The sequence below is a fragment of the Meleagris gallopavo genome, chromosome 1, assembly GCF_905368555.1.
Source record: "Meleagris gallopavo chromosome 1, MGAL_WU_HG_1.1, whole genome shotgun sequence".
NCBI lineage: Eukaryota > Metazoa > Chordata > Aves > Galliformes > Phasianidae > Meleagris > Meleagris gallopavo.
Genome location: NC_139404.1, coordinates 184297270 through 184316883, shown reverse-complemented (window position 1 = coordinate 184316883; position 19614 = coordinate 184297270). Strand labels below are relative to the sequence as shown.

At 42.9% G+C, this 19614-nt stretch overlaps 1 protein-coding gene across 9 annotated transcripts in view; it reads left to right on the top strand.

Moving 5' to 3' along the window:
* FAT3 (FAT atypical cadherin 3) overlaps nt 1–19614 on the top strand; it is a 451950-nt gene that overhangs the window by 203348 nt on the left and 228988 nt on the right. For all 9 annotated transcript variants that reach the window (XM_085216394.1, XM_085216393.1, XM_085216390.1 and 6 more), the window contains one exon: nt 19297–19611. In XM_085216394.1, the coding sequence (XP_085072520.1) occupies nt 19297–19611 (315 nt within the window). The remainder of the gene's footprint in view (nt 1–19296; nt 19612–19614) is intronic.

The following is a 19614-nucleotide window of genomic DNA, read 5'->3' as shown; positions in this document are numbered from 1 at the left end:
GGTAGCACAGTGAGGAATCCACAGGAAGGGCAGAGAGCTTCTAGGTCTGTACTAACTGTGAATGGTCACGCAAGTGCCATGTTACAGGGGGGAGGAGCTAATGTTTTGACAACTGGAAGGAAAGGAAGCCTAAATCATGTGCTGGAACCTGGGCATGGTGAATTGTGAAAGCTCATTAAAACTGAAATGGAATGATTTTCAGGATCGGGAACCTGAATTAGCTCTGCATTTGAGTTGCAGTGCAGGTCATCATCTTCAGGGAGGTGAGGAAGGGGAGTGAAAACATGCTGATTTTCCCTGAGTTCAGGCATTTGTGGTTCAGTGCCTGTGCAGGGAAGTGTTATGCAGAACCATGCCTGCTTCCTCCTGTCAGTGGACACAGCATCCCTGTTCCACCCACAGGGCCCCTAAGAGTAAGGCTCTAGGGAGCAATTACTGAGTCTCCTGGCAATTGCTCCATCTCCTGTGTGCACTCTTTTGGGCTTCCTCATTTGCACATGTGCTACTGGTTTATTTATTGCAGTGTAATTGCTTGCTGGGTTTGTACTGATTTTCAAAGCCCACGTAAATGATCCCGCTCAACTCAATCTGCTCCAGTAAATACCTATTCCACTGCATTGTCTGTCACCTTGAATGTCCTTTATCACTGAAGCAATTTGATTCTTCTCTTTGCTTTTCTTGTTTATCTTCCTATTCCTTCTTTAACCACTTCAGGCCAGTGAGCTTCCCCTCATGGGGATTCTCTCCCTTTGTACTTTGTACTTTGTACTTTTTCCCGTCTCCCCTCCACCAAGGAGAAAGATCTTCCCCTCACCATGCCATTCCTGACTTATTTCATTTTTGCTAGACTCCCCTGAGTCTCCTCCAGACTGCTCCCTCAGCTGCTCGTCATAAGACTTGTGCTCCAGACCCCTCACCAGTTTTGTTGCTCTTCTCTGGACACGTTCCAGGACTTCAATGTCTTTTTTTGTATTGAGGGGCCCAAAACTGAACACAGTACTCGAGGTGCGGCCTCAATAGAGCTGAGGACAGAGGGATGATTACCTCCCTGCTCCTGCTGGCCACACTATTTCTAATGCAGGCCACCATTGGCCCTCTTGGCCACATGGGTAGTAATGACTCCAAAGGCTTGTGCACGTGGATCTTTGTAGTGCATCACAACCTGGGCTCTGGTGTATGTTATTTTTTTATGATAAGAGTTGGACAAGTGTACAGTTCCTTTGTCCTTTGGCAATTGAGTAAGGAAAGCTTTACAAGATACCACAGACATAAGCTGTAGGTGCAACACTTTACAGAAGGTACTGATGTGATCATTTTTTTCCAGAGGCACAGTACACAGTAAGAAAGGGAGAGGAAGGAAGATCTTGCCACTGGGCACTAGAGATGGTTATGTCCAAAACTACTTTAATCACACAATAAAAGGCATTTTTATAGTGTATGTTGGTGATAAGAAGATAGCTTCTCTCAAGTTAATAAACTTTAATTAAAGCTGCAGAAAATGATGTAAAAAATGGTGTTTTTCTCATAGTCATTGACAGCCCTAAGTCAAGGAGAGAAGTTTAGCTATCAAAGTTGGGACAAAATTTTTCTTTGGAGCCTCCAAATTCATTACAAAAAAAATTGAACTGAGACCTCTGGTGGAGGCTGATATGATGCAATAAGGAATTGCTTGAAATGAAGAAAAGTCAGCTTCCGTTCAGCATCCTCTAGATAGGAGATGCTTTTTATTGGTTCTTTCCTTTGGGAGTGTGCTCATTACAGTAACCATCAAAATAGGAATTCTTCTTCCGGAGGCACTGCTTATGTTTGCTATCTGGCTGTTCAGGGAATGAGATCTTTAATTAGCTCAGGATATAAAGTATTAAACAGATTTTTCCTCCAACTCTTCCTTTGTTGCTGGGGTCAATAAGTGCAGCTTTGTTGTCACTGTGGTTGCTATGCTGTTGTCCTTGTCTATTCAGAGCATTCTTTTTTCCCCTGTGCACTCTTAGGACATATTTTTGTGTTCTGTAAACAGTATAAGTAATTATATAGTGAAGTTAGTAATACATATATCAAGTGAGAAAAATTGTCTGGCTGAACCATATAAGAAACCATGTCCAGCATATGCTATGGAACAGTTCTGTTGCTTATGGCTTCTCTTACAAGAAACCTTCAGAACAAGAAGGTGAGATCCAGATTCCTTCAGAGGACACAAGAGATTTAGTGTTGGTGTCAGAGAAGTTATGATTTCACAGAATGTTTGCTTAGAGGTTATTGTGATTGTCCTACTGGAAATGCAAGCAAGTAGTCTTCGTGGGGCTATGGGTGCTGATTGAGGAGGGTGCAGTGGGAAGACATGGCTCTTTCACCTGGCTGAGGAATACCAGCTAGTAGTGATTTGGGATGGGAATTCTTCTTTGCTCATGATAGATAAATCTCATTCTTGCCACTCTTGACTTACTCTCTTGAGCTGCTCCTTGGATCCCCCATTATCTTCTTCAGTGTTTGCTTTCTTGTCACCTCACTTAACTCTGTTTTCTTTCTTTGGCATCATTTCAACTTTCAGATCTGCCATTGTTTCCCTAGACTGGGAAAAATCCACAATTCTCCCAATGTATCTGCTGCTGCCAGGCAGCCCTTCTCCTTTTCTCTCCTACCCAAGCTCCTTTTTCCTACTCTTTATGCTGGCTGCCTTCGTTTTCCCACTGCCAACTCTCTTTTCTCATTGAGATTCTCTCCTCTATACTCCACTGAGATGGCAGTTAACTAAACCCACAAATTATCACCTCCTGGCCAAATCCCAAAGCATCATGCCTGTCCTTGGCCTTCACTTGTTTTTGTATTCACTGCAGCTGACCCCTCTATCCCTTCCATTCAGTCTTTTCTCTGTAGCTCTTGGCAGCCATGATTGCTTTGCAGAATGGCTGGTGCCTCTTATCTCTGAAGTGTGTTGTTCAGTGACTGCCTTGGCAGCTGCACCTTCTCCATATCCCCCCCATCTTATATTTAGCCAGGCTGCAGCCTCCTTTACTTTCCTGCTCTCTTTTTATTCCTGATCACTTAGAAATTTAATGTGTTTTATTGCACCAGCTTCTCCGTCCGTGCTGACTGCTCAGAAATAATACCTTTTAATAAGGAAACTTCCACTCCTGTTGCAAAGGAAATTACTATCTATTCCCATATACTCCCTACTAGTTCATTTGCAAGTTGCTGCAATCAGCTTGTGTATTATCCCTTCCTGAAATTCTTATTTTTTACTTAGCATGGAAAGGTCATTAAAGGTTACTGTTAGGTTTTCCTTCTGCAGCACATAGAATCATATAATTATAGAATCACAGAATTGTTTGAGTTGGAAGCGACCATAAAAGGGCATCTGGTCCAAATCCCCTGCAATGAACTGGGACACCTACAGCTCCATCAGGTGCTCAGAGCCCTGTCCAGCCCGACCTGGAGTGTCTCCAGGGATGGGGCATCCACCACCTCTGGGCAACCTGTCAGTGCTACAACACTGCTATTTTTTTTTTTTTTTTTTTCCTTCTATCCAGTGTAAATCTCACCTCTTTTATAATGATAGAATCCTTAGAGTTGGAAAGAACTTTAAAGGTCATCTAGTCCAACTCCCCTGCACTGCACAGGGACATGCACAGCCATGTTCCTTTGGCTGTGCCCTAGGATACAGTTGGCTCTCTGGGCTGCAAGGGCACATTGCTGGCTCATGTCCAGCTTCTTATCCACCAGTACCCCCAGGTCTTTTTCAGCAGGGCTGTGCTCAATCCGTACATCCCCCAGCTTTTACCCCACCTTGATAGGTGGGGTTGCTACCATGCAGGTGCAGACTTGGCTTTGTTTGAACCTCATGAGGTTCTCTTGGGCCCACTATGTGAGCCTGACTAGATCTCTTTGGATGACTTCCAAAGTGCCTTCAACCCTCCTGCCAGATTGACCTAGTCATCTGTACAGTAGCTGTAGGATATCTTTTGTCCTTTTGCTTGGTTTCTGATTGTATTTTTTATATAAAATACTGCTTAAAAATCAATACCAGAGCAAGGTAGGGATGTTACGTTCCAGAGGGTTCATTCAGATTAAGCATAGCCTCTGCTTCTAAGGTCTTATAGTAGAGCAAGAGAAAAGCCACTTCAGAGCAAGATAGGCCGGAAGTGTGTGTAAGAGCAGAAGGAAGAAAGAACATAAGAATTAATAAAGTGCTAATGAAATTGTGTGTTCAAATAAGACACTTAACGAAGTGCCATTGCCCCCGTGCTGTAGGCTCATTTGCAGGTTTAAGCCAAGTAAATGAAATGTTGCTGGTATAATATTTGCAGAGATGATGGCAGGAAGTTCTCCTTGAATGCCTGGTGGCTTACCACCATGGTGTTACTTACAGATTTCCAGTGATGTTCAGAATCTAATCACTCTACTTCTGCAGTAACAACACATATCGTAGAGATTGTTGGATAATAATGACACTAAAAAGTAATTCCAGCAATGTATTCAGTTTATGAATGGCTGTAACGTGATAGTTTAATATTGCTTCTCAGCTGGAAACGATGTAAACGCCTGATTATCTATACCTATTAAAACCCAACAACAACAATTATTTATAGCAGAAAGAAATAAACAATCTGTTTGTCACTGGGGAAAACACACCGTGCATTTTTCTATTAGAGGTTGTGCACAGATTGAGATTCCTGCATTCTCTAGTCCTTCAATCACCACATTAATAGCGTGTGCCATCAGCTCGAGGGAGGCTCCCCTCCATGCTGCAGTGCTGTGTGCTGAGCCATTCCCCACCTTTGTAAAACTGGATCTATTTTTGCCCATTGAACCACTGAACGCATGCTGCTGCAAATATGCATAGTTGATCAGTTAAACTGACTGTGCACTGGTTAATAATGTGGGAATTTTATGTGCTTCTTTTTTGTGTTTGGTAGGGATGTGAGTGCCAAAGTTAGCAAAGTCTGTGTATGTGTTTGTTCTGCTATTTTTTGGCTTGTTTTGTTTCACTATTGTAAGAATTAGCAGATGTTTCATTTGATTCATGATGCTGCATGCCACCTCCTGGAACTGGTGCTTTAATTAGGTGGCACCAGATGTTTGTTTGGTAAGCAAGTTACAAAGGGCTCATGCCGGGAATGCAGGCTCGTGTCAGGAATGCCAATGTCCTTGCAGTGCCATTTCCACCTCCCATCTCGTTTTGTTCTCAGGGTGATGCTCTTTGTGGTGACAATCTCTCCTCACTCTCAGCCTTTGCATTCCTTTTTCTTGTGCCTCACAAGGACCATCCCATCCAATCTTGCTTTGCATGGCCTAGTGCTTTGCTTAATAATTACTAACCAGATGGAGTATTTGCCACTGGACTTTACCACTTCCTTGTCATACATGAGGTTCTCCAAGCAGTAATTTTCTATGGGATCAGTTCTCCTTGGAATTGCAAACTCGGATTAAGGCAGAGTCCATGCTGCTATTCCTAGTCACAATGACAGATGCGAGAGGTCCCAAACACCTTGTTCCAATACCAACAGCGATCCAGACTGAATCCTTTCGGAGTTGATTTGGACATGTAGGCAATAGGTGATGTGATCTTCACATGGGACTCCTGGGGACAACCAGACACAGAAAAACAGCAGAAGTAATTTGAGCACTGTGTTGTTTATAAATGTCTGTAATGTAAAGTTTAATATTCTTCTCTGCTGGGAGCCACACTGATACCTGACTATCTGTCACCATCTCTGTAAATGGCACCTATATAAAGCTAAATGCTCCCTAGCTCAGTCTTTGGAGACTGCTGCAAAACAGTGAGAAGAGCAGGTTTACCTGTCACCTTTCAGAAATTGAGATAGCACAGCCTATATTCCTTGTTCCTGGACTTCACTCAAAGTGCTCTAACCTCCCTTGCCACCATTTTTCTCTCTGGATGAACCCCTGACTGTGTCTGGGGATGCAACAGAATCACTCCAATGGTTGATCTTCAGATACAGTGTCCGTGGTGCAATTTGTGGGGCCTTCTCAGGGCCTTAGGGCTGTCACCATCAGCCTGCCAATGCCAAGCCTTAACCTTAATTTGAAGCTGTCTGGGGTATGTCAGCCTCATTTGCAGTCACACCTCTGCAGTATGTAGTGGGAGAGCACTGCACTCAGACATTTTGGCCATGATGCTTTCCAGCCCAGGCCATGTGGTACAATGATTTTGAATGAAAAATGTTCTACTTGGATGTTTGCCTTCAGGTCTACAGCAAAGTCATGTTTTCCTTGATATCACTGGTGCAAACACGAAGCCTTTCAGAATAAGCGGAGAGTGATTCATTTATTTATTTTGAGAGGTTGAATGCCTGACCACAGTATGTTTTCTTAAATTTTACAATTTAATAGCAGCCTGGGGTGCTGTATTAATTTTGCTGTACTGTTCCAAGTGGCTAAGATAATGCTGCTCACTTCTCTCTTGGTTTAGTTCAGAAGTGCTCCACAGGATTAAATAACTGCTTAGCAGCTGGGGCTTCCTTCTCCTGTTGTATTTCTGCCCCGTGACACTTAACTCTGGTGATGTCAGTGCAACAGCACCTGGCTGCTGGGAGGTCACTGATGCTTGTCAAGAGTTCCCTCAGAGACGTAGTGTAGGGTCTAACTGCTTTTTGAACACTGCTGTCCTTCCAAAGGCCTGCTGAGAGCTTGCCATATCTGTTGTCTTCTCGTTGGCCCTGTCACCCCTCATCCTACCAGGGTCAAAACAAAGCTAATTCCATCTCGTGTTCTAAAAAACAAATCAAACCAAGGAGATAACTGTTAGTTGCTGGGATTTTGGCTTTCACTGCCACGTGTTTTTTAGGGGAATTCCATTTTAGAGGTGTAGACTTACTCGTTCAAAAGTAGTGTTTTGCATTGTACTTTCCGAAGTAGGCGTTGCCGAAGGAGCCAGCGTTTATCAAGAATGCTGTCAGAGTTTGAGCGCTCAGTGCTGGACAAGTGGACAAGCTACATCTCAATTAAGAACAGAAGATAAATGGGTGCCAATAAATGGAGGTTGTAGGTTAGGGGCGTTTAATGGAAGAAATGGAAATGAAAATTGGAAACCAATCTTGGGGATCTATGAAGATAAGAGTGGAGGAAACTCAATTAGAGGGAGGCATGCTTGCTCCTGCTCTTGGATCTGAGATAATTTCCTGGTTTTTGTTTGGCTGGTCTTATTGCTTCCACAGTTGGCAAAGTTGCATTATAAATAAATAATTCAATCTCATGTCATGATTTACTCAAATCGATGCATTTCAAAAAGGAAAAAAATAATATCCATTTCAAAATTGTGCATAAATAAATAGATTTTTGCTGTTTTAACTGAACACTATAGATTAGCCCTAGGCAAAGCCCTCATTGGTATTATCAACTGTTAAAGAACTTACAGCGTAAAATACAAAGGCACTTTTAAAGCAAAAATATTCATACGTGCAAGTGCTAAGTGCTCGTGAATGTGAATACTGTAAACTGCATCTGAAGATGGATTTGTAAGGCAAGCCATACAGAAAAGCATGCTATATTTTTGTGATCTGGCCATTTCCAGAAATGAAAATAAATCATTTTTACTTTGCCTATTCCTCTTGCATTTTCAAGGGAATGTGTATGTGCTTTTACACGTATCATATGTCTGTAGATATATACAGTGTTTCACCAAGGTGAATAGGTGTCAGAAAGCAATAGAAGTCACTGCAGTCACTGCAGTGTATAATGAGCACATAAGGCCTGTGTCCACATAAAGGCTTTGTTTTCTGCCTTATTTCATCGTAGTTCATGCTTGTGGTTTCCCTCAGGGGATCACACAGTGTGTATCAGTGCTGCAACATTTCATTATTTGCTTTATCAGGATGTTGACTTTCTGCACTAATTTAGGGAGCTCAGTCATAAAGCACTTTAAAACTGAACTGCTGTAGTTTATGTGCCTGTGTGTATATGTCAACTGGGGAATATAGAACTTATTTCTGTTGCCCCAGATGTTGCCCATCTTGCCCCAGATGGGAAGTGGGCATCTGGGCAGATGCCAGTGTCTTGGTACCCATGGATGCCACGCTGCCTGCTTTGTTTCCTGGCTTCTTGGGCAGAGCCACGTTATCTCCTGGATGAATGGGCATAGAGAGCTGGCAGAAAGCATTATGACTTCTGGGGATGCTGGTGGGATAAGATCTGACTTTTCGGCCTGACGTGAAAGACAGTACTTCGAAGAGATGCAGCCACAGCCCATTTATTTGATTTGCTGTGTTCAGAGCCAAAAGGAAGCACCCACTGAGTAACTGGCACCTTTCCCAAGGACCACTGTAGGGCTGTCTGCTTTAAGACTTTTTATTGTACTGCTTTGATTTGCCATAGCCCCTTGTGTATCTCAGCTTCCGTCCATCTTCTTGTCTGAAGAAGGGTAGCCTACCTGTAGAATATTTTTGAAGATGATAAATTTCAGACTAAAGGTACCTGAAGATTAAAAGAATAGTACTTTGCACTAATATACTCTGACATATTCCCATATACTCTTTAACCCTTGGGTTTATTATCACACACAGTATGGAGAGTGAAGCGGAAACACCATTACCGTCTGCTTGTTTGGGGTCTGTGCAAGGTTTGATGTTATAACCCCAGCTCCATTTCCTCCATGCTTTACACAAAGTAGAAAATTAAAGTTCTGACTACCTTAATGATCACACGCAGTGTTTTCCTACAAAGTTACTGCAAGATTGGTCAAAGTGTTCTGGAAAAAATCCAGCAAGGAAATCAGTTCTTGTTATTTCACTTTTTGCAACCACAGATGTGGCTGTGGGTGAGGTGATGGTCCTCTGGGAAGCCAGGAGTTGGTCTTGATGGTCCTTGTGGGTTCCTTCCAACTCAGAATACTCTATGACTCTATGAAAAAGAGAAGTGATGTCTTGTGCAGCTGGGCTCATTCTCATGCTCAGTGCATGCCCACTTGGGAGTCACTGGGCTGTTGGGTGCTGGCTCCCATCAATCAGCCTGCTTGCATTGGAACGATGGGTTTTCTGTGTTTAGTCACACTTCCACTTGGAATCCCAAATTTCCTTCCAGTGGACACAATATTTTTCTACAGCCATAACTATTTCGATGACAAGGATTTTAAGGTGGGGAAAGAGCTGGGTTTTTTTCACCATAGCTGTTTTTTGCCCTACATGGGAATGGCGGTGCAGGGTCTGCTGCAACAACGGAGTGGAGACCAGGGGAATCAAATCAAGTTGGGCAATTTGGGAGCTACCCATCACCATAGAAGGTACCTCCCTTCTCAAGGCTCCTTCAGTGAGTACAGTGTTTGCAGATTGTAAGTGCTGAAGGCCAGAATGGACCAGGTTGCCTGTTTTCATCTTCCTTAAATCTGAGCCTTCCATATTTCACCTTTATACCTCTTTATTTAGTACATAATGTACTTTTACTATGAAGCCTTTCTCCTTCAACAGACTGTAGATCTCATTTGCAGATACCTAGAAATGGGAAAAATTACTGCAGAAATTAATCACTCACTTTAGAAAAAATAAATAATAATAAAGGATATCAAGCTGATTGCTAATTTTATTTTTTTCTGGCTTCAGTTTCCAATCATGAGATGCTGCTCCGCCTTATTTTGTTAGATTAAAGAGCCCTTTAGTTTCCCATAATATTTCCCCGTGAACTTTACATGGATTTTATAATCAAATTTCCTCTCCATCTTCTTTTTAATAAGCTTAGCAGATCGAAGTCTTAAACTCTCTTACTGTAAATCATTCTCTCTGCTCCTCATACTGTTTGTGGAGTTCTTCCTTTTTTACATCTTCTCTAATTTTTGATGTATTCTGCGAAGCAGACTCCAGGGTCATGTACACTATCTCCAAATAGAGGGAATGCTGCTCTGCCATGCGGTGGTTAAACAGTGCTCTGATGCTTACGTTGTGCTTCATTCTTGCCTCTTCCCTGCAGTGTCTGTGTTCAAGCACGGCGTGACTATTAAACCCTATTCAGAGGTACTGTTTCTCTCCTTTTTGTCTACTCATCTGGGTTTATTTTTGGACAGAGGAACACTTACAGGCATATTTCAGGGTTGATGTTATTACTCTTTTCACAGGGTTACCCATTTGCTGTGGTCTGACAGGCTGCTGAAAGAAGCAGTGGCAAAGGAGGAAAACCAACAAGATTCTGCTTTCAGTGTAATAAAAGTTTCAAGTAACTCAGCAATATTCCCAGTTAGCTCTTGTTTGCTCTGGCCAACCATCCCAGGCTGACCTTTCTCTGTTGCATCAGAGCAGTGATGCCCATTATGTTAAGTCAAGTCATCGTGCCTTCTCATGGGCTGGGGGAGGTAGAGGCCGCTGGGCAGCCTCCTCTAGCAGCAGGGCTCAGCCCTTCGGTCTCTCCCCATAGGTGCTCAATGATTGGAGCAGCTCAGCACGGATGTAGCAGAAGGGTTCCCAGAGCAATCCCTCATCCCTTAGGCCATGCAAAAGATACGCAGCTCTGTGCCAATAAGAAGAACCTGCACAGAAGTCCCTTCCTGCTGTTGCTCAGACCAGGACTTGTATCCACATCCTTTTTAGCATCCCATGCCTTTTTTTCTCTGTCTCCTCTTTCTTCTTCGGCTTTGCTTCACTTCTGATCTTATTTCGAAAATAACCAGGACCAAATCCTTTTTAAAAGAGTTTCCCAGTCCCCACCGCAGAGAACACACAGGTCAGACTGTGATCTCTTTATTAATCTACTAAAGAGGATGTACAGAATATCTGGGTTACCGTGGGCATTAGCTAGGCCCTTTGTGAAAAAGTGCCTCTGCACAAGCAGTTTATTACTGAGGCTTAACAACTTCCATTGTTGGTCTAACAATGAGAAATTGTGCTAATGCCATCTGCAGGTTGCCTTTGGTCAGGAGGACTGCAGAGGTGAGCTGTATAACCTGAGCAGCACTCAGAAAACAAAGCAGAACTCAGTTTGCTGTAGAGACAAACAGATACAAGGAGAGAAATACTTACAGAGGTGCTGCAATATTGAAGGGAATTCACAGTTTGCAATTCATGAGCAGCCAAAAATTCAGAAGCCCTCAGTCATACAGGTTGAAGGAGATTGGTTGAAACCACCAGCCTCAAGGACATCCTACTTTGTCACAGCCACTTTATAGTTGGTCTACACTGAGTCCAGGCCTGGGGCCCCCAGTACAAGAGGGATGCAAAGCTGTTGGAGTGGGTCCAGAGGAGGGCTGTGAAGATTATCAGAGGACTGGAGCACCTCTCCTGAGAAGAAAAGAGGAGGGAGTTGGGCTTATTCAGCTTGGAGATGAGAGGGCTTCAGGGAGACCTCATTGCGATCTTCCAGTACTTGAGGGGAACTTACACACCGGATGATTTTTACACCACCTAATAGTGACAGGACAAAAGGTAATGGCTTCAAACCAAAAGATGATCGATTCAGGTTAAATGTTAGAAAGAAATTAATTACGAGGGAGGTGAGGCCCCGGCACAGCTGCCCAGAGAGCCGTGGTGCTGCATCCCTGGAGGTGCCCAAGGCTGGGCTGGATGGGCGCTGATCAGCCTGAGCTGGTGGGGGGCAACCAGCATATGGCAGGCGCTTGGAATGGGATGGGTTTTATGGACCCTTCCAATTCAAGCTGATTCTATGATCCTGAGATCCTATGGTCCCATCTCTCTGCACCGTGTGGGGTTGGAAGCAGCACATGGCAGCATTCAGCCATCACTGGAGCTTCCCAGCTTCTCTCAGTGTGGTTTAACTGCAGGGTTTTATTGCACTGTTCAGCTGTGATGGGACTGTGTTAGACTTTGATAGAGATTATTCATAAATGAGAAGGATTTTTATAGTATTTGTGCTTTTGAAGGCAATTTGGTTCTTCCAGAGGAGCCCACTGTATATTTTTTTCATTTATTCATATAAGTTTATTTTTGTTGTTGTTGTTGTTGTTTTTGTTTTTTCCCAAGCAGAAAAGCATCAAAGCAAAAAGAAAAGGAATATTTCTTTAAATAATTAGAGCACTGTAAAGGAAAATGCAGAAACTACAATAAAGCCCAGTCAGGTTAAAATGTTGGAACATCTTATTTCATTTAATTCATAAATGGAAGAAGATAGAGAATTTATTTGACTAAGCGTCTGGTTCAGTGTCTTGATGATATGTTTGGAAAATTGCTCTGAAATTGATGTGTAAGTGACCTTGAAGGTGTCGTATTTAAGTGGTAGCTCACTTTGATCTGAAGCTGTAAGCATTCTTTTTTCCTCTCCCTCCCCAAACACAGCAAGCAAAGAAAATGTGTCACGTGGGGCTGACAGTAAAGAAGGAAGAATCTTTCTTCAAAATCTAAGCAGTGTGGAAGTCAGGCACCCACACTATGACATGCCTTTATTCCAGAGCCAGGCAGCACTGCTGCCTTCAAGTTGCCTTAAGACCTGGGGAGCTCCCTTCAGCCCCATGGGAAACCCAGAGCTGGTAGTGGTACGAAAGGTATGCAAAGCCACAGCTATGATTCCTCTCCTTGTCGTTTTTATTTGAGTGAGCACTGGCCAGATCTCAACTTGAGTGTCTCTTCTGTGCACCGTGACACTTCATGCAGAGTAGAAGTTGTAAACCTTCACATTATCTACCTATTTGTCTACTATGTGCAGATACGTTACACTCATTAACAGCAGTGTTAATGTCCTTGTCATGATCCTGGCTGGTTGTGATATTCATAACAATGAAGAGTGACTTGTTAAAAGCTGTATTTGCCAACTAATCCAATGGCATTTGAAATAGCATTGCTGAGTATTGAATTTTTAATTAATTCTTTTTTACTGCCCTGGGAACTTCGATGTAATATCCACTGTAGAAACTGCATGTTGAGGTAACAGCAGATTTGTACATTAAAAACATCAGTAAAAAAGAGAAAATTGACAATTAAGCTCCGGATGGGACTGTTACCTGTCTTGCACTGTTTGATGGACGTGGTCTTTTATATATGTTTTGTAATTGAACCAGACAAAAGAATACTGGAAAGTTCTACATATGTATAACCTCACAAAGTTAATATTGCTTTTGGAGTTGCTCCTTGGCATGATCTAATCTCCATTCAAGCCATCACTGGAGCTGGATATTTCCTTTAGCTTCAATAGTAGCTGGGTTTGCGTTTTAATGTGCATTAAAGCCTGCAAAATGTGTGCAATAAAATCAAAACAGGAGGACACGCTCTGCACAGCGGGGGGGCTTAAATGAAGGCACAGAAATAGCATTTAATCACCAGTGTAAAGAGGCTGGCTTTCAGAGCTGCCCGCTGGGAGCAGTGGGTGGCATGGGCGATGGGCTGCCTCCACGCTGTGCCAGGTTCTTGGCTGATGTGATGCCGCCTTATGATGGCCATATTCACATCGGGTCCTGGCAATTCATGGCTTCAAAGGAGGCAAATATAATGTAGGATTTGTTCATGTTCCCACTGGTTCCAGTGCCCCCAGCATGCTCAGTCTGCCTGGCACTGATGCTCAGGTCCACCGTGCATCTTTGTCACGCTAAAGCTGTTCTGTTCTATAGCCTATATTTTAAATTTATCCTCATTGGAAGTAACAAAATAAGTATCTGCTAAAAGAGGTACACTTGGCTTTTATGTATGTCTAACTCATTTTATTTTGAAGTACCTAAATAAAAGAATTATGCATTAGGCGTAATGTTAGCCTTCTTTAAGTCATAAATTTTCTTTCTTAATTGAAAGTGTAATTTCTGCCTACAAATCATGCTTTTTGGGTTGATTTTATGTTTGTCAGGTCAATGAATTAAGGGCTTGCATAATTTTACAACTTCTGCCAACATTAGCTTTCTGTTCTGCATCCTTCAGAAATGGCATGTTCGCTCAGTGTGAGGAATCTGGCATTCAGAGACTGCTGCAAGACTCCTGCACATCTTGGGCAGGCATGAGCACCTCAGTGAACCCTTTCTCCCCCTTTGGAAAGCTTGAAAAAGATGTCATTATGAACTTTTTTCTTTTAGAGCTCCATTTCTTTGCTTGTTTCTTTGCCAACAAGGAAATGCAAGTGAGGATCATTGGGTGGTGGCTCAATGACAAACAAGGTGCTGTTTTACTGCCAGGAGACTGGCAGAGTCTTTGATGAAGGTTGTGAATAATTAGTGGTATTTCAAAATCAGTGATTTTGCCTTTCTTCCTTTGAATTCGAGTGATGAAACAGAGTCCTGAACACTTCCTTATCGGCATTCATTCATTTCAATTGGTGGACAGAATAGAATAAACTTTGTGGATGTTTTGCATGGAGCCCCTTTTGTTTTAAAGCTGAAGGAAGGAGATGCATGCTTGGAGCTCTGGAAATAACTTTTGGATGCACTTTACATGGCACAAGCTAAATGGTCCTGCACATAGTGATGATGAATTTGTAGCTGTCATAAGCTGAATCGAGCATCACTCTTAGTCACAGAATCACTGAATGGTTTGGGTTGAAAGCAATCTTATAGCCCACCCAGCCCCAACCCCTGCCATGGGCTGGTTGCCCCACCAGCTCAGGTTGCCCAGAGCTCATCCAACCTGTCCTTGAGCACCTCTAGGTATGGAGCATCACTGCTTCTGGGTAAAGAATTTCTTCCTAATATCAAACTACATCTGCCCTCTTATATTTTAAAGCTGTTAGCCCTTGTTTTATCACTACACTCTCCAATGAAAAGTCCTTTCTCAGCTTTCCTGATTAGCAGAATGATTAACATTATTATTGCCACTGTCCCCAACATTTTCTTAGAATGCTGCATATACAGCAACATTTTGAGAAGAGTAGCTAATACTTCCCATCTTCCTGTTTAACAGCTCAGAAGCCTTCCTTGTCCATCATTTGCTGAAACCGTGAGATTATGACTACTTACACTGACAACTTCTGTGACACAGGCACTTGAGTCAAGTCAGCAAAATCATACACTAAAATATGTTTTGCATCTTGGCCAATGATGTGGGCAGGAAAGTAGGTGATACCGTCTTGTCCTACACAAAGGTGCCGAATGGTGGGAGTCTCTGGCCTACCTCCAGCATGCAGGTGCTGCTGCCAGGTGCCCAGTGCAAATTTGCACTCTCCTTTTTCTGACATCAGCTTCCAACCATCAGACCTTAATTTGATTTTTTCAGCTAGATTAAAGAACCTCGTTACTCTCCTCTGTCTTTTCCCTGCCTGACTTATTACAGATCACCAAGTTGTCTTTTTATCTTGCCTTCAGAAAAAGAGAATTCAACTCCTTACAGTGCTTGCACTATTGGGGGTATTCCTGAAGGATGATGTGACTTTTGGGAGGAATGTATGTACGGAGCAGATACCCATGGCAGTGGGCACCTATGTAAACACCTGCACGGACAGCCCCGTAAGCACTCCCTTGCAGGGCTGTGGCAGCTCCATTCATCATGCAGCCTGCACACAGAGCATGCCAGATGTGTAAGGCAAACAGGCAGGGAGCAAAAAGAAGTGAGGAAAGAAAGAATGGTTTTCTTTAATCCCCTTTTGCTTTAAGAGCCTCTTTTGTTTCTTGTGACAGTAGTAAATGCATAACTTTCAGGTGAATTTTGTGTGGCCTGTGTCCTTTGAAGTGGCCTGCTGAAAGATGGTCATCAAGTCAGTGGGAGAGGCAGGAAGGAAGTCCGGTTTGCTGATTTTGGGCTACTTGAATAGCCACTAGCTTCTCATTGCCTTTTTTATTTTTGCCCTTGCCCATCACAATGCAGCCTCTCATTGCATGCCATTTGCAGGAGCCATGCAGGAAACATTATCCCATTATTTTCCTGAGAAAAGAGGGAAGACAAGCATTTAAGAGAAACAACCACACAACCTTTGCGTTGCTGGCACATTGCTCAGCCTGAGGGTTGCACTTCATTTACATATAAATGTGCACAGGATTTTAATAAGAGATTAGTGCGCTCTGTTGTTATTTTTCGCTTACAGTGCTCATAACACACGTGGTGCTTTGCAGATTGCGTAGGACAAATGGATTGCGAGGAATGCGACTGAGAGCGTACCCACGGCACCGCTGGCCTGATTGATTGCTGGTTTATTTCCGAGGGTGCCAGGAGCCCAAGGAAGTGCTGGCTTCAGTCCTTCAGGGATGCTGTAAAATGAGGCAGTTCTCTCTGAGGGGGATGTAAAGAGCTGGCATAGAGCCTGCTTACTTGGATTTCAGCTGCCCTGTGTAGAATGGCAGTATTGCCTCTGTGATGTGGTGTCCCGATGGACAGCAGCATCTGTTTTTCTGCCTGGTTTGCGTCTGCAAAATTGTGAACTTCTTTTTTAATTACTTTGAAATTTTCAGGATCTCTGCTGATGCCTCTTCTTGCTTTGTTTAGCTCGGGTGTCGTTGCCTTAGTCATGTTTCTCTTCAAATTAACAGGCAGCTGGGATGAGTGAACCACAAAAACAGTTCATAAAAAACATTCCAAAGCTTTTCTTCTTTTCTGTCCTTCTTTACCTGAAAAAAAAAAAAAAAAGCCTCTCTTCTTTTTTACTATCTATTAATATCAAAAACCTTTAAAATAGGGAGGTTTTTTTTTGTTTGTTTGTTTGTTTGTTTGTTTGTTTTTTTTAATTTACTTAGAGTATCATAAGGTTAGAAAAGGTTAGAAAAGACCGCTAAGGTCATCTCTAGTCCAACTGTCAGCCCACCTCCCCATGCCACATCTCTCAGTGCCACATCTCCATGGTTCCTGAGCGCCTCCAGGGATGGTGACTGCACCACCTCCCTGGGCAGCCTGTACCAGTGCCTCACCACTCTTGCTGAGTGGTACTCAACATGAACCTCTTCTGGCACAACTTTAGGCCATTACCTCTCACCTGATTGCTGTTACCTGAAAGAAGAGGCCGACCTCTATCTCACCACAGCCTCCTTTCAAGGAGTTGTAGAGAGCAGTGAGGTCTCCTGAGCTTCCTCATTTTGTGGTCTTACCCAGAGATATTCTTATCTTTTCTTACACTTTCACTCAGCTAACCTGAGGTACCCCAAGACCAACCCATGGAGAGCCCCAAGCAGTGTTTTGCAGCTCAGACACTAGCACTGTTAGCATTTTTCCTTTCATGCCATAATGATGAAGAAACAGTGATAATAATTAATTGTTGCCATTAGTCTTCAGAGTTCACCCCTCATCTGAAGATAAAATTTGACCATCTATTTGGAAGGTGTCACCCATATATATGGGTTAAATACTCTTGTGTGCATTCTTGTGGGTGTGAACTACAGCCACATGCAGGAAGGCAGCATGGACAAACTCTGTGCAGGTCATTCGAGTGGAAGGGAAAGGTGCTCCCAGGGGTGACACAGGATCCCCGCCTGGAGATCCTGAAAGGGAGAGAAGACTTTCTTCTTTATTTATCAAGCTGCTATGTGTTGACAGGTGAAATGACAAGACATATTGAGCAAAAGAAATTAATCTATATCTGAGACCTTTTAATAAATCAAAAGTAAAAGGAAGAATCAGTGTAGCAGCCCTGTTGGCAGCTGCTAACACTTGTTTCATGATCCTATCTGTCTGAAATACACAAATGGAAAGGAATTGTTGCCAGGAGTCATAAAATGAAGGAAAAACTCAGAAGATAGATTTATTAGCATCTCAATTTTGGTGCAATTCAGCTTCATAAACAGAGGTTAATCTGCTAAAACCTTCCTTGCTCTCACTGGGGGAAAACCCCACTCATTTCAATTTGTGTTTAAAGATCTAAAATAATTCTTCTTGTCATCTGAATAAATCAACATCTCAAGAAGCAGCAGTGTTCATCTCTTTTGGCCTCACTTTTTGCCCACGTGGATTTATTTATTTATTTCCACAAGATGTTGTTTATTATAGGCTCTTCTCATCCTTGCGATGTAATTTCTCTTCTGGACTTGTAGGCATTTTCATCACAGTTCACTACATATTTCACCCATGTTTCTACAGAAAGTCATTATGTAGCACAGCCGGCTACTGACAAGAATATTTAGAATACTCTGCCTTTATCCTACAGTGCTATGTTGCTCACCTTTGTTGGGTGAATAATATAACTCTGACCTGGTGTTTTGGAAAAAGACCTAAGCCCATATGTGGCTTGAACTGGCACTGTTCATTCTTCCTTTCTCTCTGTATAGTTGATAAAGCTGTAGGAAAATAACCGCTAATTCAAACTACTGTTAAAAGCTTAGTAGAAAAAATCTAAACTTGAAAAAAAAATATATAGGAAAAAAAAAGTGTATCCTAGAAGATGAACACAAGTAGATTGTTCAGTGGCCCTGTGCTGCCTCCTGTCCAGCAGATTTCAGTGGGGACATCAGGAGCTGGAGCCTGACTCCTAGGAACTGACAGCATCCCTTCTGTCTTCTGTCTCATGATGGGAGCGGTACTCCCCGAGGATGAAAGTTACCTTCTCTGCCTCTTGCTGCTGCCCCTCATACCAGTGATGCAGTAAGATCACTAGTAACTTTGACCATAAGATGAGTTCTGCTGAGGGAGGTTTTCTCCAGGACTGTTTCGATCACTAGGTGTCCAAAGCTTTATCAGGCTATCAAATCCATTCCATCTCCTGATAGCTCATGATTACAGGGCAGACATTTTCATGGCTTCTCTTCAAGAAACGTAATAGACTTTCCAGTTGGCTTTTAAACCAAAGGTCATGGCTGCATCCAGTGTCATAAATGGAATAATTGCTAGTTTTTAAAAAGCCAGATTTGATGCATAAGTTGTTGGACAGGAGCTGAGGAGTAATGCAGATGAATTACAGCTGAACTGCAGATAGTGCATCAAGAAAGGTTTCCAGCATCCCGCACCCTGCACTGCTAAGCAGCTCCCAGAGCCCTCTCTGCTGGGTGCTGTTGCAGGCTGGGGGTTCTGAAGCATCATCTGTGCCTATTATGGGGTCCCTAAAGCCTCTCTAAGACTTCATAGAAAATTGCAGAGCAGTCTGATTCTTAAAAAAAATAAAATAAGGCAAAAAAGACACATTAATTGCTAGCACGGATCATAGAACTCTGGTTTCCTCCATATTTCTTTGCACAGTTTATAGCCAATGGCGAGCTCATTCCCTATCAAGGCTTGTACAGGCTTGCATTGCCTGCAGAAAAGGAAGGCATTGCTTCTGTTACTCAGCTGCAGCCCCAGCATGGAACTGGTTGTGACATTAGGACATTTACGAAGAACCATTGTTCACTGTGCAAAAGGCCAAGATATTGAGCAGGTTTCAGGAATCAATGGCTGAGATTCTTTATATGCACATATTTAGTTTTGTAAGGTTGAAGCATTAAAAAATCTGCATACATTTCTGTCAAACAGACAAATCAAAACAGATGTGGTTTTTCATTGATCCTATTCCTGAGATCCTCTGCTTGCTGTTTTTTCACAGGAGTTATCTACACAGCAGATGTCCTTGACCGGGAGACAACCAAATCCTACTGGCTGACAGTGTATGCCACTGACCACGGTGTTGTCCCGCTCTACGCTACCATCGAAGTCTACATCGAGGTGGAGGATGTGAATGACAATGCCCCGCTCACTTCTGAACCCATCTATTACCCATCCGTCATGGAAAACTCCCCAAAGGATGTATCTGTCATTCAGATCCAAGCCCAGGACCCTGACTCCAGCGCTAATGAAAAACTGGCTTACCGGATTACAAGTGGAAATCCCCAGAATTTCTTTGTAATCAATCCCAAAACAGGTA